At 32.3% G+C, this 21,167-nt stretch overlaps 4 protein-coding genes across 5 annotated transcripts; 2 read left to right on the forward strand and 2 right to left on the reverse strand.

Annotated features, from left to right (window-relative positions):
- Positions 1 to 162: 162 nt before the first annotated feature.
- On the reverse strand, positions 163 to 2,322 carry LOC114402063 (KIN17-like protein). Of its 2 annotated transcripts, none has more exons than XM_028364610.1 (2): positions 2,160 to 2,322; positions 163 to 1,589 (listed from the first exon to the last, which is right to left on the reverse strand). In XM_028364610.1, the coding sequence occupies exon 2, from the start codon at positions 1,575 to 1,577 to the stop codon at positions 381 to 383; it is 1,197 nt and encodes a 398-aa protein (XP_028220411.1). In that variant the 5' UTR covers positions 1,578 to 1,589; positions 2,160 to 2,322; the 3' UTR covers positions 163 to 380. The 2 variants fall into 2 exon arrangements, with proteins under 2 accessions (XP_028220411.1, XP_028220407.1); XM_028364606.1 differs by having other exon boundaries at positions 163 to 1,584; positions 2,160 to 2,321.
- Positions 2,323 to 3,379: 1,057 nt separating this feature from the next.
- On the reverse strand, positions 3,380 to 7,154 carry LOC114402079 (small nuclear ribonucleoprotein-associated protein B-like). Its single transcript, XM_028364619.1, has 2 exons — positions 6,164 to 7,154; positions 3,380 to 3,728 (listed from the first exon to the last, which is right to left on the reverse strand). The coding sequence occupies exon 1, from the start codon at positions 7,025 to 7,027 to the stop codon at positions 6,179 to 6,181; it is 849 nt and encodes a 282-aa protein (XP_028220420.1). The 5' UTR covers positions 7,028 to 7,154; the 3' UTR covers positions 3,380 to 3,728; positions 6,164 to 6,178.
- Positions 7,155 to 10,905: 3,751 nt separating this feature from the next.
- On the forward strand, positions 10,906 to 15,443 carry LOC114402087 (glucose-6-phosphate/phosphate translocator 1, chloroplastic-like). The gene is made up of 5 exons (XM_028364625.1): positions 10,906 to 11,881; positions 12,404 to 12,626; positions 13,028 to 13,250; positions 14,044 to 14,257; positions 15,090 to 15,443. The coding sequence occupies exons 1-5, from the start codon at positions 11,366 to 11,368 to the stop codon at positions 15,099 to 15,101; spliced, it is 1,188 nt and encodes a 395-aa protein (XP_028220426.1). The 5' UTR covers positions 10,906 to 11,365; the 3' UTR covers positions 15,102 to 15,443.
- A 2,722-nt stretch (positions 15,444 to 18,165) lies between these two features.
- Positions 18,166 to 20,109, forward strand: LOC114372111 (putative F-box/LRR-repeat protein At1g56400). The gene is made up of 3 exons (XM_028329524.1): positions 18,166 to 19,194; positions 19,432 to 19,605; positions 19,742 to 20,109. Exons 1-3 carry the CDS (start codon positions 18,265 to 18,267, stop codon positions 20,036 to 20,038), a joined length of 1,401 nt encoding a protein of 466 aa, XP_028185325.1. The 5' UTR covers positions 18,166 to 18,264; the 3' UTR covers positions 20,039 to 20,109.
- The last annotated feature ends 1,058 nt before the right edge of the window (positions 20,110 to 21,167 follow it).

Here is a 21,167-nt window from a genome sequence, read left to right on the forward strand (position 1 = left end):
TCTCTATCGCACTAGATATGGGGTTGGCTTTTATATGCTGTGGGATGCAGGGGGTTTTGGCTTGTATGTTGGGTTTGTTGTGGTATAATTTTTATCAATTGAAGTAATTTTGTCCCAAAACTTATACAGTTGCACACAAGGGAGGAGAGAGTTCATTCAAAGTAACAGAAAACAAAGAGCAAGAATTAGAATTCAACTTTACTCGCCACAGAATTACAAAATAAAACTGCAGTCTAATTGCACCTGCAACATGATGCCATCTTTTTCTGCACGTTTGGGGCCCAATTATAGTCAGAAATATAAATTACCAAGAAAAGAATTGTATCCAATATAAGATACTGATAAACAGAACCATCGAGTTATTAATTCCATCAAACTCACTAGGCTACTTTACAAATGTCCTCATATTCCACAGATTTAAGTACTCTGCCATCATAAGCTCCTTTCTCAATCTGCACCTTAGCACAAAAATTATCTGTATCCACCCCCAACAGCTTAGCAATTGATCCTCGATATGCACCATTGACTATTTTTACACGCCCCCCAACTTGTGGAATCACAGTTTCAAGCTCGGCCTGATCAACTCTGAGCACGTGCTTGCTTTCAAGCATTTCTATTTCCCCAACATACTTGTCAATCACCTTCCGCACAACACCCTTTTGCTTGTAGTACCCCTTCTCTGCCAAGACTTTGCTCATAACCTTGACAACAATTCCCTCGTGCAACCAATAATCCTTCCGATTAATTTTTTCCTTTTTCTTCTCTTCTTCCCTCATCATTTCATCCAAAGCTGATTTTCCACCACCACTTTCTTTCCTCTTCAAATTGTTTCCGGGATTCCTTCCATTATATTTCTCTTCATCACCCTCATCAAACACCACCCTTGACGCGTCATGTTTTTCCTTGACCACAGGTTTAGCTGATGTTGACCCAAGAGAAAATCCTATCTTGATTCCATCTTCCATATTTAGTTCCCTCGGAGGCTCAACCTGTGAAGGCTGATCAGCCTCAGAAGTAGGCGGCTGCATCATTTGCTCAGCCTTTTCAATCTGTCTCCTGATCTCCTTCTCTTGCTTTTCTTCATCTACCATATCTGCCTTGATTCTCTTATTCTTCATCCTCTCCTTGAAAAGGGTTTCGGAATCTCTGTCTATGTATGTAATGAACCATCCCTTGGGTGTTTCCTCAACCTTACATTTGCCAGTTCGACCCAAGTACTTAACAAACTCAGTAAGCGTGGCCCACTGAGTAGAGTTCATATGAATGTGGTGTCTGTCATTTATGTATTCGTTATAAACTACAGTGGCTGCCACACGGCTGAATCGGTGACTGCGCTTCATGTGCTCCAGAAAAGTACTCTCAAACTCTTCGGAATAGCCCTCAACTATCCGGTGTGGGTTTTGTCCAAAAATCTGCATTTGACGCTGGTGCCCTTCACTCATGCAATGGCATTTAAACCCATTCTCATCTCGGCACTGCTTCTGACACATCTGGCAATACCACCGAAGCTTCTGCAATCCTTTTGCTTTGATTCGATTGGCAATTGCTTTAGGTGTGAGAAACTCATTTTTCCCCATCACGAATCTGGACTTAACATTTCAGATCAAACAAAACGTTATCAGTAATCAGTAATCCTACCCACTTTTTCCTTACAGCTGAAATTACGTTAAAAAGGAAAAAAAAAACACAACAAAAACAGCATTGAAACAAAAGCTAAAATTCTTAAAGCATTAGAAAACAAGGAAGCAGAGTACTTTGGAGCAAGCATCCGCACTAAATAACTAATGAATAAAGTTTGATTAGTATACAATAAACAACTTCACTTTTTCCCTCACATGTTAATTGAAATCCTTCAGAGTCGAAGCTCATCATCAATTGGCAAAGATTCCCATAGGAACCCAATGACAAAAACAACACTAAGCTCAATTACTTTGATTCTCAACACGATGCGAATAATAATTCAATGGTTTTTCAAGCATTCTCTGTTGCAACCAACATCTTTGGCTCAGTATCCTATTCTAGTTTGATTACATCTCGATTATTCGGAACACACTTCTTTCCTTCTCGGTCTTTCATTCAAAGCATTACCAACGAAGAATAAAAATCATCCAATCAATATACATACAACGAGGAGAGAGAGAGAGAGAAAGAGAACGGACCAGAAATTGGCGGCAACTATTCTGGAGGTGGCGCTCGCGGTGGTGACGGCAACTACAACTGCAGGAACCCTAGATTTGATGACGGAGAGAAACTGAGAAAGCGATTGGGATAGGAAAGGGTTTTGTTTTCCCGTTCACGCTGTGCTTAATTATAAATAGCTTGGTGGAACACCATTTATCACACAAATAAACCGTTTTCGATTATATGGCGATCTATAATTTATTGACAATATAATAAATTTTCACATAGTTATTAGATCCAATTAAATATAACAAAAAAATACGCATACATAAAATTGTCATTATTTCAAAAAAAAAAAAGTGTCTTAAAAAATATATAAATCTATTATCTATCACTTAAAAAGTAGTACTAATGTCTAGGCTCATAATTTAGTTTGTAATTTAAGTCTTTCTAAATTATTTATATTTAATCCTCATAGTTTTTGTTAAAAAATTCTTAACCCAGGAATTGCCACGAATACTGAAAATTTAGGGGTATATTTTATGTGTGGATATCTAGTTGGAAATTTACTTAAGCTTTTAGTGGATCAAAAAGTTTTGATTTATTTGTTCGATCCTTATTTTCCTTCAATAACTCCTTCATAATCTACTTTTCTTTATCATAAATTTTTGTGTTTTAATTTTTAATTTAAAAACTTATATGAAATATTTTTATAAAAAAATTAAATGATAGTACAAAGTAAAATGAAAGTTAATAGGTAAATATTATGACAACTTTTAACATTTTATTATAAAAGTAACATATTCATATATAAAAATAAAAATACAGGTAAACATAATCATGATACCTTTATTCAGAATTAACAATATTCAGTCATTTATATTTGATTTTTGTAACAAATTTCCACGTATATAGTTTATTATTTGTAGTATTATATAAGTATTTTAACCTTTTAATGATAAACCGTATGTGATTCAACGTGTCGAACATTTTGACTATATTAAATTATTTATTATTATTACAAATATTTATCCTATCAGTTCAGACTAAAATACTAATTTATCAATAACTAAGTGAATTTGAAAAACAAACTTATCAGTTATTTTTGCCAGTATATAAAAAAATAAAGAAGAAATTATCCATTCACAAATAAGTACTAAATCTAATTAATAAATTCCGTAATTTCTCTTAAAAATAATAAATTCCGCAATTAGATAAATGTCAACTGCAGATAATTTAAAGAAAATGATCCAGAAACATTAGCAAAGTCATAATCATGTAATATTAACCCAAATGATATAAAGGGGTCTTGTCCTACACTCAAATCAGTACGATGTCTATGCAATCCGGCATTTTTTTTTCCCTGAAAATCTACATAGCCGACTTATATGTCTAATGCTCAGGTTCTAGTAGAATAATTCCCTCCAAAACATAAAGTTGTTCTTCTAACATTACACATTCTCATCAAGACATCAGAAAAACAATCCCTAAGAAGAGAGTGATTCTTCAAGGTTGTACAAGCAACAATCAGGTCCAACGTACAAGCTGGATATTGAATTGCGTGCAAGAAGCCCAGAGTCCATATCTTCAGATTACCAGTAAGAAACCTGTCAATTTCAAGTTCTCTATTCAGTCCGTATACAAATGAGGGACGTCATAACACAAGTCACAAGCCTATGACTAGAATAATCAACTAATAATACTCATAAGCAGTAGCACTATGTCTATACCAAGTTATTTACTTGCATCTTGTTGCTTAGTTATTTCTTCTTCTTCCCTATTTTTATCACACAGAAAAGAAGACAACAAAATAACGCCACTCTTGCTTTACTGAGACAAACCGGTATCATATAGCTGGTAAGTGTTCACAAGCATTTAGATGCTCATTGTCAAGCTCAACACCTGAGCTTGAGCCAAATCCCAGCCAACAGCCGCATAATGAGTTGAACACTAAAATAAACTGGTCCAAACCATTATCATTACATTTATATAAAGGTAAATGAAGAACAAATAAGGAGAATGTGCAGCCAGCAAGTCATAGTCACCAGTCAGCTTTGGTTTCTGATATGGTTCTGGCGCAAATAAGCACTATTAAAGGATAATAAACGCCAGTAGAAGTGTTTGATGGGTTAAAGCAAGTCAAAGAAAAGTTAGCATTAATTAGGATGTCACCAGTAAAGGATACATTGATTCAGTGAAAAGTATTTTGGACATGATAGGAATGGTTGTCAAACTCACGAGTCAAGAAAACAAGTTGAGTTACATTGTTTCTTTTAGAAGAATTGGTTAGACGTGCATAAATTCACTAGTTCATGAGGGAATCAAGCCTGAGTCATGTAATTTCTCGCCAAAAGACATAGTGGGTAGCTTTGGGTAGACATGCATAAATTCACAAGTCCAAGAGCCTGAAAATCTACACCTGTTACATCTATTTTCACAACATATGGACAGAACAAAGCAAGGCAGCAAAGGTCACATTTGGCTAGAAACAGTGAAAGGTTTGCAGAAACTTGCCACAGAATTCTCAGGGATGATCATAAACTATGGAGAGCAGAGGCTGCATATGTTGGGGATGGCCAACTGTCACAACTGGCCAGAAAATGCTGAGAAATACTGGCTATGTTCCCAGAAAAGGGTGGGTGTTTGGCAGTGCCAAGGCTACCATGGCGGGTTTATTGCCACCTGTCATAGGCAACAATATGTGAAGGGAAGCCCACAATGGTGGCGCCATAGGGCACAATGGCATGTTTATATGGCAGAAATTAGGATTCCAGCAATCCACCATTGATAACACTAACTGCATGCTCATTCAATTTTTCCAAAATGCTCCAGCTGCTCCACTTTGTGAGCACAAGATAGCAACACTATTCGGCACTATTGACAACTATGCTAAAGCAATGCTCATTTACAAAGGTAAAGGGAACGGACAGAATTACACATTTGCCTTACCACCATTTGAACCAGTTAACATTTAATTTCCTTGGTTAGAGTCTGTAAATAGCTGATACTAGTATGTAGGGAAGCTACCTTTCCTTGACAATTTCCCAACAGGAATAACAACAAAATACTAATAAAGTCAGCTTGGCACCTATCTGGCCACAAATAAAGATGATGGAATGGCTCAAAAGGCTGGAAATGTATGTGTAAATGTATATACACACATACACAATATACATATATATCTTCTCTTAAGGCATTATATCCAACAATTAAATTTAAAAATCGTTATAGCAAACAACATACTATCCTTTTACTATCAAAAATCACAATCATGTCAAATTATCAATAGGCGTCCTAATGAGTCTAGAAACTTGACTCAAAGGTATTGATGTTAAATTTTGCTTCACTTCCAAACATAAATTTGAGTGGGTATTACTAATAGCCTCTGGCTCCAACACCCTTACCAATAAAAATAAAGAGAGATTTATGATAACAAATTTAGTTTTTCCTTGCAAAATGTACGCTCTCATCTTATCCTAATTTCATGAAATTCTTAGGAACCTTCAATTTTCCTTCTAGACATCACTATCTGTACGCACAAAAAGGAGGAGTGCAAGATACACAGAAAAACATAGCATGCGAGTCTGGTTGCTCAGTGGGTGGTAACATAATTGATTTATTGGAATTGATTGTCTCTTGTCAAACACGGTTTTAGAAAAGATACAAATATTTGGTCTTTGTCAGACTAGAGGTGACAAAAAGTAACTTTTGAGATTTCAGCAGCAAAATCAAGGTTAACTTGAGAGTTGAGATGTCCAGGGCCACTATTATGGCAGCATTTGTCCACAAATTCCAACAAAATCAAGGAACACGATGGAAACAGCAATTTCAAACTTTGATGTTGAAAAATTTAAACTAAATTTTACATCAAAATAGCTATCATAGTAAAATCATCCAAACATAAATCGCTACAAAATCAATTTTACAAAGGCACACCCAAACACTCACACACATACACTCACTCACTGACTCACTCAATTCTGATAACACACACTCAAACACATAAACAGAGTACTGAAGAAAACAACAAATACAAACCTACCAATCAATTCTCCCATTACTGTTGCTGTTGATTTGGAGGGTTCGGCGGAGGGGGCATGCCAGGTCGAGGAGGACCAAACACGGGAACACCACTTCCAGGTGGCGGTGGCATGCCGGGGCGAGGCGGTGGTGGAGCCGGCATCCCGGGACGAGGAGGAGCCGGAGGTCCTCTCACCATCTGTCCAGGAGGGGGAGGCCCCATGGGTCTCTGTCCAAACTGCGGCGGTGGAACTTGGAACTGTGGCGGAGGGCCACCAGGTCTCGGTGGTGCAAACTGCCCAGGCGGCATAGGCGGTGGCGGACCCCTCGCCATAGGAGGAGGAGCGAATTGCCCCGGCATCTGCCCCGGAGGCCTCATCACAGGCGGTCCACCGCCGGGATAAGACACCGGTGGTGCGTTGAGCTGAGGCGGGCGCGAGATCTGCGGTTGCATCATGCCGGGGGCGGGGCCGCCGACTCCGCGGACAGGGCCGGCGAGTCCGGGCTGGGCCTGGACGACGGGGGCGGGCGGGATACCTCTACCGGCAGCACGTCCGATGCCGGGGCCTGCCAGAGCGGCGGCACCGACGGCCTTGGAGCGGGACTCTTCCGGCGGAGGAGGGCCCTCGACGGTCATGGAGATGACCTCCTCGCCGCGGAGGAGGACGAGGCCGAGCGTGCGGCGGTCCTCGCGGTCGGCGCCTTCGGCTGGCTTCTTGCCCTTGGCCGGAGGAAGCTTGCGGAACTCCTCACAGTCGCCGAGGACGAGGTTCATGTGGCGGTCGAAGGCCATGAATTTTCCGACGAGCTGGCGACCGTCCTGAATGGTGACACGCATACGGTAGTTGATGTACTGAAGCATCTTGGAACTCTTCGACATCGACATTTTGGAAATTCTCTTCTGCAGCAGCTTCTTCTTCTGTGAGAGAGAGTGTGTGTTCTAGGGTTTAAGAAAAAATTGGGACCTTAGAGGAGGGAAAACATCGCTCACTCCATATGCCCGTTTAGTTTAACCCACCCAACTCTCATTTATACATAGTACAAGATCCAATTAAACCAGGCCAAGGCCCAGAGCCCAAAAATAAAATAAAGGAGTCTTTTCATTTACGCTAGTATAAATTAAGAAATTGGGAGTAGCTAAGAAAAATATTAATTAGAGGTTAATTGTGTGATTAAATAAAGAAGATGTTTTTTTTTTACCTTTTTATGTTTCTTCTATTAATAAATTATATTTTTATAAAAATTGAATAGCATTGTAGAAAGTTTTCCTTTATAGACTAAATTTGAATGAAGATAAATAGAGAATGGTCTTTAAAATTAAAACTATTCAACTTCATTTTTTATATTTTATTTTTCACATCCATTTTTTACTATTTTATATGAAGTTATTCATTACAATTATAATTTTTTTCTTTTACAAATACGCCTTTGAAGGTATTAAATAATATTTTCCTTTCTAAAAAATTCAATTTCAATTTGAATTATTTTTTTAATACATTAGATTTTTGTAAAAATTACTCATTTGATAATTATTGTTATATAAAGTTTACATTTTAGTCCTTATACTTAAAAATCATTCATTTTAATTGTTATATAAACATTTTTGAATTTTGGTCTTTGACATTACATAACATTTATCTTGGTCCTTGTCATTTTGAACAACAAAAACTAAAAGGAATCCAAAACTTTTTGTATAAGGACTAAAAAAGATGTTTCTTAAGTGTAGAGACTAAAATATAAAGTTTATGTAACTATAGCAACTAAATGAAGATTTTTTCTAAATTTTTTTATTACATTTTTTAATCCTGAAACGTTTGGTCAATTTTATCCTCGACAAATTATTCTAGATAGGAGTGTTCATAGGTATGAGTTACCCATGAATCCGAACAGTTTGAATTTGGATCATTTATCTATTTGGGTCAAAATTGAACCAAAGCAATCAAAATCGTTCATGTAGATGTTGGATCATAGGTTTAAATTTATAGATCCGGTCAAAACCAAGTCGAATTGATTAAAATTTTTAGAGTTGTTTGATTTGACTTTAAATATTTCTAATATTGAGACTCCAAGTGTTGTCACTATTAGTGTTGAAATTTCGTAAAATATTACTTTCAAATACATTATTAGTTGTTTCACTTTTTTTCATATTTATTTTTTCTGTCATGTTTATAATATTAATTTATCATATTTTGTTTAATTGTTTTAACAAATCTGATTGCAGTAGACGTGGTTTTAACAAATCGGATTGCAGCAAAACTTATTGTAAGAAATTAGTTGGTAGAAAATAGTTGTAATTCATATTATTATTATATTAAATCTCATTGAAGAATATTTTGTTTTAATTTGTATTGATCTATTTTAGAATATTATGTTGATGATATTAAATAAATCAATTTTATTACTTTCAGACACTTGACAATATTGTGTTAATTGTAGTGGATATTTAGATGAATCATGATATAAAATAATAATTTTAAGAAAAAAGAATAAAATTTAAATGGATAATCTGTTGACTCGGACCGAATAAAACCGTTCATGAATGAGTTGAGTTAAACTGAGTTAAAAGAATGTGAAAATTAAACCGATCAAATTTAATTGAGTTAAATCCTAAATTTGACCAAAACAAGTCTAGTTCGTGAACACCCCTAGTTCTAACGTCTTTGGTTCTCTACTTATAAAAATATAGTGAATTGTTTTTTTTTATGATATTGGTGTTAAATTTCAAACCATGTTAACACTTTCTCACAATTTTTAACCACCATTAAATCACATATTTGAAACAAGTATTTTTAACCTAATGACCAACTAAAAATTACCACTATTATTATTATTATTATTTTGTTTTTCCCTTTCTTAATAACCACCTTGCTTCTTTTGTGAGCCCCAATTTGGTCCCTACCCGGCAAGTCCATCTCAAAATGCAAAATCAATCATGCTTGTGTGTTTTCTTGTGTGTGTGTGTGTGTAAAATTCCGTAGTAAAAAAACATGCTTCCAAAATTTCAAAACTATTTGTTTATGTGCGTGTTGTAATTCTTGTAGTAAGAAAATTAAGGAGGAGAAAAATGAATGTTTAAGATTCAGGATCATTACCAAGGGGTGTGAAACCAATACGATACAAATGGGTGTTCTATAGAATAAATAAAATCTGGTACGTGTGTCATTCTTATAGGAAAAAATATTTTTTTAAAAATTATAATATGACGTGTATATTAATTTTAATGTAGTTTTATTAAAAATAATTTGACATACCATTCTTATAAGAAAAATTACAATTTTTTAGGATAAATTACAATTTTTTTTAATTTAAAATATGATGTGTATATTAATTTTAATTTATTTTTATTAAAAATGCATGGTTCCACCACTCACATATATAACAATTACAATAATATTTTAACACAATAAAAATACAGATACCTAAGAATCTTTTGAATGCATTTTGTATTATATAAATTAATTTATACAATATATCAATGTTTAGTTTCTACGTATACATATATATATATATATATATATATATATATATATATATATATATATATATATATATATATATATATATATATATATATAATTTAACACATTAAAATGTAACAATGCAATAAAAATGTAGATATACATGCGCGATAATACTTGTATATATTCCCGCTGATCAAAATAAAGTTAATGACAAGATAAATGGTTAAGTACTCCAAACAACTGAACAAAACAAGATAAAATATTATCATAACCACCATATGAAATTTTGTCAACCATTTAAAACTATATTTACAATGTTATGGAATATATAAATATTATCAATTAATTTATTTTTTTACATTTAAAAAGTAAAAATAAAAGTAATATAGTCACTAATTTTAGTGTATAAACATCAAATTGATTCTTTATATTAAAAACTAATTTAATGAATAATACTGAAATTTATAAATTAAAATTGTTATCCATCATTTTAATTTTGAAAATAAAGATAAGGAAAATTAAAAAATAGATAAAGAGATAAAAAGAAATTTGGAGAAGATAGATCAACATGATGGTAAAATCTTTAGAGAAGAAGAAAAAATATAGTATTTGAATTTTGAACTTTGAAGATAAGATATACATATTTAGTTATAACTTGTTAAATAGTTCCATTTACATTAAAAATATACAAGAGGATACGTTAAAGGAGTGTTTGATAGAGAAAAAAATTTCATTTTCTCAAGAATTCTAACTTTGAAGTTTGATATGCATTTTTTAAGAAACATATTTTTATAGAGAATTATTTTTAACTCATATTGATACAAACATTCCTGTGAAGAGACGAAGAATCATATTTTTTCAAGTTTAATTTTTATTTATTATGATAAAAATATTATATCACTTTTATTAAATTATTTAATATAATAAAAATATCATATGATTCTTTAAATTTTTTTAAAAAAAATATTTAAAGATTCATAATCATCAACCAAATAATTTTTTTTATTCTCAAAAGACATGATTTCTAGATTCACGGTTCTCAAGATTTACTTATTTTACATACATGGTATGTTATATATAACATGAGAGAAAAAAAAAATAGGAGAATTAATTTTAGATATACTCGATATGATATATATATATATATATAATTATTTTTTTGAGAAAGTCCATATATGACTGATGTTTCAATTAAGGAATATAAAAAAAATATTTTAAAATGTGCTATAATAAATAAGTATTGAATATTTCATCCTTTACCAAAAAAAAAGTACTACTGAATTTACTCTTTCTCCCTGTACCGCTTCACCAAGCCCACTGTTTTTACTTTCTTTCTCCCCACCATTTCCCAAAACAGATTCCTAGTAGTCGATCCTTAAAAAGTTTACCATATCTTTTCTATTTTTATGCTTGATCTTTTCTAAATTAAGATAACAACCTAGTAAGTTTTAAGGATTCTGCCGCAGTAACTTCGATTTGCACTAAACTAAACCTATGAGGAGAGGGGCATCACATATCACATATAAGAGCCAAATCACGGCGACATTCTCAAATCACATTAAAATATAGTGCCCAGTCCGTGAGACTGTGAGAGTTCATATCACGGCTCTGACACTGACACATAACGCACGGGATCCCTACTCTCTTCTCTCGTTTATTGATTCTCCCATGAATTATTTTTAGCAAGCCATTAAGGTTATCGTCAGAAAGTTTAGATTTTTATTACTATTATTATTTTCCATCGTTTCATCAGTGATCACACCATGATTTGCACCGTGAAACAACCCGCCATATCGATCAGAGTTTCTGATATTTTCCTACGTAAGAAGGGTTTACCTTCAACCCCAGTTCAGTCATGTTCCATTGTTTCACCTTCTTCCCTCCCGAGGGAAAAAAACTCTCTGAGATCATTGGTGTCAGTGCAAAAGCCACTGCACCTTTCTCGAGTTGGTTTTGGAGATTTTGTTGGGTCTCTGGTAAGGCGTGAGCGTGGTGATTTCGTGACATGTGATGCTTATGAGGCTGATAGATCAGAGGTTGGAGGGGCTCCATCAAAGGCTGCTAAGAAGGTGAAGATTGGGATATACTTTGCAACATGGTGGGTTCTGAATGTGGTGTTCAATATTTATAACAAGAAGGTTCTGAATGCATTCCCATACCCTTGGCTTACCTCAACTCTCTCCCTTGCATGTGGCTCTCTCATAATGTTGTTCTGTTGGGCCACCAAGATAGTTGAGCCTCCTAAGACTGATCTTCAGTTCTGGAAGGATTTGTTCCCTGTAAGTCACTCACTTTTTGTTTCTTTCCTTAGGAGAATGTGAAAGCATGCTTTTTTTGTTTGTTCATTTGTTATAACTGACTTGTACTTGTTCTGGGGAAAAGATTTTTTTTTGTCCCATGTCTCTTGATATATATGTGTGTGTGGTTTGACTAAAGAGAAGCTTGACGATTTCATGAAAAAGAAAAAAAAAAGAAAATTTAATTCATTTAAACAATGTTGATGAATTGGCAGGAGCTTTACAAGAGAGTTTTTTTTTTTTTTTAACGATGGAAATTTAAGTTTTTGAAAGGTTTTAGAAAATTGTTTGTGACTGTGATTTTGGATGCAATGTCAAGGCTTTTGGGGGCCTTTGTGGCTGCAATTCGTCGCAATATCAAGGATCCTGATGAAACCTAGACTGTGTCTGCCGCCGCAATTTAATCAAGACCTTGAATAGTTTTGGCTTTTCCTCCTATTTGTTCATTTATTAACATCCTGATATGGATAGGGAGCTTAGTGTTTGCTGTTTTTTCCCCTGCAGGTTGCTGTTTTACATACAATAGGACATGTAGCGGCAACTGTTAGCATGTCAAAAGTTGCCGTATCATTCACCCATATTATTAAGAGTGCTGAGCCTGCTTTCAGTGTAATGGTTTCCAGACTACTGGGCGAGGAATTCCCAGCACCAGTCTACCTGTCTTTGATTCCAATTATTGGTGGATGTGGACTTGCAGCTGTGACTGAGCTCAATTTCAACATGATTGGTAAAGAAGTTGCTTTTCTAACGAAAAAATGATTTGTTATCTTATTCTGTTCTATTTTGTATTTTGTTGTAGGGATATGAGAAGATAATCTGACTTGAACTTAAAAATTTGACCTGAGAAAAGATAATTTAATGGCAAGTTATTGATTAAGGCAATATCACAATCCCCTTCCCCTTCCTCCACAAGCAAAGTGATTATTACTAGACTTGTATTTTAACTATTATGTGTTCATGCTTGTGTTGAACCCCCAACAGAATGGATGATCCACTATTATATACTTCGGTGCTTATGCCATTGGCAGAGGTTATGATGGAATGTACATAACTTTTCATCTTTTCTGCATAGGAGTCCTTTACACCCTCCTAATTTTGATTTCATAACCGTTTTATTATATTTTTCAGGTTTTATGGGGGCTATGATATCGAATTTGGCATTCGTACTCCGTAATATCTATTCAAAAAAGGGCATGAAGGGAAAGGATATTAGTGGAATGAATTACTACGCTTGTTTATCTATGTTGTCCCTTGTAATTCTCACACCATTTGCGATTGCTGTGGAGGGACCACAGATGTGGGCAGCTGGATGGCAAACAGCACTCTCTCAAATTGGACCCCAAGTTATATGGTAATTACAAAATGTCTAGTCTATCTGATGTTATGCATGCTATGTTTCCATAAAGGTTATATCTTGAAATTGTCATAAATTCACAATATTCTTTTTCCGACAACTATTGTCCACATCTTTTCTGTCCTTTTCAGAAATTCAAATTTATTTGATGTTGGGCAAATTATTAGTTCATTTGTTTTTGTAATGTATACACTATCTGAGGGCAGAAGGTAAGGTTGAGGTGTTTGGATTGTTTATGGAGTTGCTATGTAGTCATTAGAAAGCAGAGCAAATCTTTTCCGTATAACTAGACATAGATGATCAACATTAAAAGCTACTTAAAAGTAGCATGACTACTTAAAAAATAGTTACATGATTTTTGTTTTTTAATGTTGGTTTGAGAAATGCGAACATTTAATTATAACCATTTTGATTTTAAATTGACAGATCAAATTGTTTATTTTATTATTAATCTCATGTGATTTTCCCTTTCTAATTAAAGATCATGTGGGATTTGTAATTAAATATGCAATTTTAACAGTTAGTTTTAATAACTGTAATTCAATGTTTTCATTTCTCACAATAATTAAGAGTTCTCACCTGATACACTTCACATACGCATTTGCTGATGACCGTGAAGTTGGTGGGAAACCTGATTTATGTGTTTGGATTTTCAAACAGGAAATTGACCTGAGTTCTTTTGTTTTTATTGAGTAATCTGATTTTCTTGTCTTTTCACTTGAGGTTCTGAAAAACTTCTGCGTTTCTTTGTCTTGTAATTAAACATATGGCTGCTACTTGTGCACAACAGGTGGGTGGCAGCTCAAAGCATATTTTATCATCTGTACAATCAAGTGTCGTACATGTCTCTGGATGAGATCTCTCCCTTGACATTTAGCATTGGAAACACCATGAAACGTATATCTGTTATAGTTTCTTCAATCATTATATTCCACACACCAGTTCAGCCTATTAATGCTCTAGGAGCTGCTATTGCCATCTTTGGAACCTTCTTGTATTCACAGGTATTATCTAGATGAGAATGTTCTTTAGTGATATTTCATTTGCTGAGTACTATGCCCCTTGGCCATATCATGCACTAAAATGAAACATAGACATGCTCACGCTCTTACCTCTTATTGGTTGGAGCCTTGGAGGATCCTTTGCAAAGGTTGTATTTGTATTAGGGTGGTTTTGGAGGCTAACTTCAGGGGTGACACAGATTGTGTTGTGAGATATTGGGTGATTAGGTAGACTAATTTCAAGGTGGAGGAACCTACATTTTCTACTACTAGTGTGCAAACTGTCTTAGGATTCTACTTCATAAGATGTTTAATGGAACAATTTGATTTTGTAAGTATACAAGAAGGCAAAATTTGAGATTTCTAGTCATAGGTTAGAATTGAGGGTCAATTTGCCTTCGTGTGTCTATCCTTCCCATGGGATGGAGCTATTCTAAATTAGGTGATTTGATATTTATCTAGTAGTTTCACTTTGAATTGCCACCTAACTGCTATTGGTTTGAACCCACCGTACTTTTTATTCCTTTTTCTAAGTCTATTTTAACATGAATTAGCATATCAAAGCTTCAAAAAGTTGACTGCACCAATCCATTTGTTCAAACCTTTGCAATGAGGCTTCTTATGGGAGCATGTATTTTTTAGTATCTTTTTAAATATAGTTTGTTGTACTTGTGGAGGTCCTTGAAAAATTAAGAAAAAGATTGGTGGTAACTGGTAAGAAAGTAAGAAATAGACTATAATACTGACTATGTGGATTGCTTATGATGTGGTTTTCTTATGAAAATAAATTTTAGTTGCAGGTATACATAATCTCTCAATCTACTCATTTTTGCAGGCAAATCAGTAGGGTTGAGGAGTTGAGAATTATCCACTAACTTCTTTACATGTGGTCATACAAGGCCACCGATAAGGACGTTAATTTTGGAATGTGGTTGCTGGATTATGGTAAAGACTAGATGATCCAGCTTTCTGCCTAATTGTATACAATAATTAATAATGATGAGACTGCTGAGGAACATTATCATTAGAGATTATTAGTTTTTTGACCCACCCTCCCTCTATTTCTGAATTATCATTAAGTTTGAGGAATAAACTTGTGTATTTGTTTAGTCTGAGGATAATTTCTCTAGACATGGCATATTATAATAAGGTTTTCTTAATGATAATATAAGTATGGTTATCTGTTTAATGTTCGTTATGATTCACATTACTATTTATTAATGCTTGCTAACACTAGGGAAGATGCTGGCTGGAGCTTTATTACATATTTCTGGGCATTTTTGAGATTGCTCACGAAACCTCACACCATCTGACAATCTATGACAATCATTACTTTGGGGTGGGCGATTTTTGTATCTAGCTTTGGTTTTTGTCGTGTCTCAAATTGAGCAACAGAGATTTTTAGTGGCATGAAGATTGCTCACGACACCTCAAACTCTAATTGGATTTCTCATGGAGACCTGATGTGTCCCACTTATAAAGTCACTGCCCACAATTATAGATGTTTTTCATTTCTTTTTGTTTTTGCTACAATGAGTAAGTTCTCCACAATTAGGGATTTATGATTTTCAAAACTGGTTTTAAATAATAAACCGGTTTTAAAACTAGTTTTAGAAACAAACTGAATTTATCTCCACCGACAGTAAAAAAAATACACCTACACTCCATCACATCATTTATCCCTTTTTTTTTTTTTTCTCTCTTTATCTATATATATGTATACACATATATGATACTGATTAAATTCATTTGAAAAAAATAGAGTACAAACAACAACGCTACAATTGCAAATTTATTTATATGTTCAAATTTGTTTCTAACAATAGCAACCATTAATTCACTTTGAGAAAATCAATATATATATATATATATATATATATATATATATATATATATAAATATAAAATTTATATTGTAACTAGTTATTTAACATTTAATAATTAATGTTATTGAAATTATTAGTTGTATACTTGTATTTAATATAAAACAACGAATATGATTGGGATAATTAATTATTCAATGATAACATATTTCTTAAAAAAATATTTGAAAGAGATATCTTAATAATTTCTTTTAAAAAAATCAATTTCTCACATCATTTTAATTATTTTTTTTAAAATAAAAAATATCCTATTTATCACGCTAGACATAAGTTAATAAGTTAACATTGTTAGAACATAAGTTAACACTTAGTAAAGATTTTGTGAGGAAAGAGTAAAAATAAGTTGTTTTTTTTTTAATTTAGGAATTAAAGTAGAGGTATAAAGTTTAGTAACTAAAAATATAATTCCATAAAAATATAAGAAACAAAAACATATTGTTTTTAATAATAATGATATCTTTATGGTCTTTTATGTACTCACTTTTCTTTTATTTTATTTCTCTATCATATCATTAATCCCATTTATTATTTTCTCCCTCCTTTCTCTATTTTATTTTACTCTAACTCTCTTTCTTCCATTTAAGTTCATTTAAAAAAAATTAGAATATAGACAACAATTGTATAGTAATTGGTTTCAAATTTATTTATATGTTTACTAAAATCTGTTTCTAACAATTGAAGCCAATTGATTTTGTGTAATTAATATAGAGAGAGAGTGAATTCATATTATAAATAATTATTTAATATTTAATGATTTATTTAATGTTTTACTAATATTTAATAATTAACATAAATGAAATTATTAAATAATTAATTTTATTGAAATTAATTATAATTAATATTAATATGGTTGGAGTTAAATAATTAATTCTTCAATACTAACATAAAATGAAAGTAATATTTTTTAAAAGATCACTTTCTTTTATTACAGAATGGTATGATTGCTAACGTCCTTCTCATGCATTCAGAGAAAAAAAAAACGTTCGATCTTCTGATAAAAGAAATAGCTAATTTCCTATAACTTGACCATTGGTAATTAGCCATAAAAATTGTGGTGTTAGTACTTAATTGAAAAACGTATTGACGACATCCTTACCGTCTTTATGTGTATTGACTTTTCTAACATTTCATTTTTTTTCAATATATCATCATTAATTTCTCTCCGTCTCTTTTATTTTTTTCTATCTCTTTCTTCCACTGATTTTAGTATACTAGTACTCATAATTTACTTAATACGACAAGAAAAAATTAATACAGGTTAAATTCATTTTAAAAAATAGAATATAAACAACAATTGTATAGTAGTTGATTACAAATTTACTTATATGTGTAGTAAATTTGTTTCTAACAATGAAAGCCATTAATTGACTTTGAGAAAATTAATATATATACACACACAGAATTTATATTGTAATCAATGATTTATTAATGATTTATTAATATTTAATACTCAACATAAATGAAAGTATTTAATGAATACTTTTATTGAAACCAGTTATAATCAATATGATCAGAATAATTAATTATTCAATACTAAGATAAAATGAAAATAAATCAACATTGTTACAAGTGTAGCAACTTGTATTCATTAGTTAAGTGTTTTAGAATTTTTATTTTTAACTTTAGATATAAAATAAATTATATTAAAAAAATATTCATCTTCAATATGAAAAATTATTGATTTTTTAATTAAAAAATCATATTTAAAATGATTTGTAATTGGATGATAACATCAAAGACTTTATACTAACATTATATAAATAATTAGAAATTAAATTTTTAAAAATGCATGTACACCTAATTAATCTTAAAATATTATTCTTCAGTATTTTAAGTATTCAAACTTTCAGTCAAAATCACACCCAATAACAATAATAATAATAATAATATTATAAGTTATTTACCTTCCTAAAATATGTTTCTAACCATGGCTATCATTAATATAGACATTGAATCTAGTCAATCTACAAAGCAAAAAAGTAAAAGAGAAGAAAAAAAAAAACCATTACAAAAGTCAATATATACATCTCAGAAACAATATTTTGTTCTCACGAAACAAATCAGAAAGTTTGTCCATAGAGCTTCACTCATTGTCTTCATTATCAATCCCCCTATCACATAACTAGCCATGGCAGTGAGCTCTGACTGCTTCTGTTTGTTACCAATCGAAGTGGTTTTAACCATCCTTTCACTCCTTCCCTTCAAGGAAGTTGTGAGAACTTGTGTACTCTCCAAGGACTGGTTGGACATATGCAAGTCCACTCCAAACATAGAGTTCAATGAACTCTTTTTCGTGAAACCCGATCAATCAAATGAAACAAGAGAAGCCCAGAGAAGGGCTTTTCTTGAGTTCATAAAATCTTGGATTGAAAACCACAAAGGAGCTACTATAGACAAGTTCTCTTTAAGTTTATCAATGCCTGCAAATGTTGGCGAGATCATTAATGAATCCGTTGCTTTTGCTACACAACGTGGGGTGAAAGAGTTGGATCTTGACTTTGTTGATAGGAGTAAGAATGAGAATGGTGATTGTTCATACGATAGTGACGAGGCATTGTTTGAATTACCATCACGGGTTTATGAGCACATAAGCCTTGAGTCTTTAAAGTTGTATTCATGCAGTTTTATTGAGACTAAAGTGCTTAACTTTCATGCACTCAAAGAAGTTTCTTTGGGTTGGATGGAAGTGAGGCTTACTGCTATCAAAGCTTTTCTTTTCAACTGTAAAAAGCTTGAGTGTTTGAGTTTTACAAGGTGTTGGAACTCAGATAAGTTTGACCTAGGTGAAGAAGAACACATGGGTCTAACAAAGCTCTTCCTGGACAAGTGCAATTTTGATTTTGATTATTTCAGAGTGAAAGCACCAAATCTTAAAATTTTCAAGTATTGCGGGTGGATAAACTTTGCCGTCGTAGAAATTGATTCACTCGCAATGGAAGAGGTAGATCTTGACTTCTCTCTAGAATCATCATTTGAAGAATTTGGTCATCCTATCTACAATCTGGTGAAAGATGTTTGTACTGCTAGAGTGCTGACAGTATGTAGTTTTGTGCTTCAGGTATCAATTCGTCATCACCTTTTCTCTCAGAATTAATTTGACAATTGTTATGGTATATTAGTACTAGTTTTATAACTGTCTATAAGGGTATAACAACCCTTAGTCCATGATAACATATATTCACTCTTTTGACTTGCTCCAGTTCTGATAATTTGGATGAACTGAAATATGGATTAATTAAAGAATCTTGTCTAAATTAAATTGTTTTAATTAACGTATTGTGTGTGATATTTTCAGGTAATTCCTACTGGTCCTGAACAGCTACGTATGGAAGTTGACATGGATGCACGACATTTGATAATGAAGACGGCCTTGGATGACGATGAGTTTATTGGAATCTCATTCTTCCTTAACAGTTGTCCCCTCTTAGAGCGTCTCACCATTGAAATAGGTCCAAAAAGTGAGCTGTCTGTGAGTATCGATTACGTAAATTGAATTTGTTTTTCCTATATACATGTGTGTGTGTTGAGTTTTGGATTTTCTTTTAATTAAAACATCTTTGTGGTTATTTTCTATTAACAGAAAAGGAGGCTAATTTTTGTTGTAGGATTATGAACCAGCGTTTGAATTTACCAGCTTACTTTTCTGGATTGAATATTTGAATGTTTGCGAATGCTTGATTTCAAGTCTTGAAGTGGTGGAGATTAATGGCTTTAGAGGAACTCTGAATGAATATCGCTTCCTCGAGTATTTGATCTTTAGTGGGTATGTCTTGAAAAAGATTATCATAAACATGTTGAAGGATGATTCTGGTAGGACTGTGGAGTATTATTGCCGTCATATGGCAGAACTTCTGTTGACATGTCCATGCACTTCAAGAAACTTAGAGATATCAATCTTTTGATAAATAGTTTTGAGAGAGTTGTATCAAATATCAATAATGTCTTGAAGAAGTACTCTATCATTAATAATATTTTATAGAACCTTCAACTTTTTATTCACAAAAAAATACTTGCCATATGTCATATGTTTTAGTTCTAATCCCGGTCTTTGTTTTTATGCATTTTTAGTTTGCAAACGTCACTTACTTATACAAGACATTTGTCTATATATTATATAAACGTATTTCTTTTTTTTTTTTTTTAGATTTCGCAGATTTCATTAAATACATATGTTACTTGTTATTTAAAAAATTTAATTTACAATAGCTTTTAATTGACGCGTGTTTCAGCTTAAGATTTTTCATTCTTACTTAAGGCTAAAATTTAGTATTTATATGCATTTTAATATCAAGCGTGAATATATTCATACATAAAATCTAAAGGCTCAAGTGGTACTTCCCATCTATGACTTAATTTTTTTTATAAAATTTAAATAATAATAAAAACTTTAGAATATAATTAGTATGCTACTAATATATCAAGTTTTAGACATTTTTAGGCTTAATTTTATTTTTGGAGTATATCGTAATTTAGTGATTTTGGACTCTCAAGGTCCAATACGTGAATTGAATCATTCAAATATCATAATTAATTATTTTGCCATATTTTTTAACTATTTAATCATTCTTTATTATGTAACATTAGATAAAAACATATTATTGATGTGACAATTGACATGTTATAAAAAAGACACATTGACATACAATAATTACAGTTTTAATTTCTCGATTATTTATGAGAGTTTAAAAATATAATTTAGTCACCCCAGTCATACACAAAAGTTATTGATTGAATTTATATTTCATAATATTTCTTGAATTTTTAATTTGTGGTTAAGTATCAAAGTTCTAAATTGTAATTATATATTTATTAAATATTATTTTTCAAATAATCTTAAATTCTTAAATTTTATTTAAATAAGTTGTCTTATAATTTGTCTTAGGATACTCTTAAGCATTTGTCTTATAATTTTTTTTATCTATTTATTAACTTTTTGTTCTTATTTTATATGTGTAAAAAAATAAAATGACATTTATTTTGAAATGGAGAGAGGAATTTGTATTTGGATGACAATTTTTACACAACCAATTA

Source organism: Glycine soja, chromosome 2 (assembly GCF_004193775.1).
Source record: "Glycine soja cultivar W05 chromosome 2, ASM419377v2, whole genome shotgun sequence".
NCBI classification, from domain to species: domain Eukaryota; kingdom Viridiplantae; phylum Streptophyta; class Magnoliopsida; order Fabales; family Fabaceae; genus Glycine; species Glycine soja.

What these genes read in the sequence shown, in the direction of transcription:
- LOC114372111 (XM_028329524.1), top strand. Translation starts at nt 18,265, where the DNA reads ATGGCAGTGAGCTCTGACTGCTTCTGTTTGTTACCAATCGAAGTGGTT. An exon ending in TATGTAGTTTTGTGCTTCAG is followed by an intron (nt 19,195 to 19,431) that starts GTATCAATTCGT and finishes TGATATTTTCAG; the next exon opens with GTAATTCCTACTGGTCCTGA. An exon ending in GTCCAAAAAGTGAGCTGTCT is followed by an intron (nt 19,606 to 19,741) that starts GTGAGTATCGAT and finishes TTTTTGTTGTAG; the next exon opens with GATTATGAACCAGCGTTTGA.
- LOC114402063 (XM_028364610.1), bottom strand. Translation starts at nt 1,577, where the DNA reads ATGGGGAAAAATGAGTTTCTCACACCTAAAGCAATTGCCAATCGAATC.
- LOC114402079 (XM_028364619.1), bottom strand. Translation starts at nt 7,027, where the DNA reads ATGTCGATGTCGAAGAGTTCCAAGATGCTTCAGTACATCAACTACCGT.
- LOC114402087 (XM_028364625.1), top strand. Translation starts at nt 11,366, where the DNA reads ATGATTTGCACCGTGAAACAACCCGCCATATCGATCAGAGTTTCTGAT. An exon ending in GCTCAATTTCAACATGATTG is followed by an intron (nt 12,627 to 13,027) that starts GTAAAGAAGTTG and finishes TATATTTTTCAG; the next exon opens with GTTTTATGGGGGCTATGATA. An exon ending in ATTGGACCCCAAGTTATATG is followed by an intron (nt 13,251 to 14,043) that starts GTAATTACAAAA and finishes TGTGCACAACAG; the next exon opens with GTGGGTGGCAGCTCAAAGCA.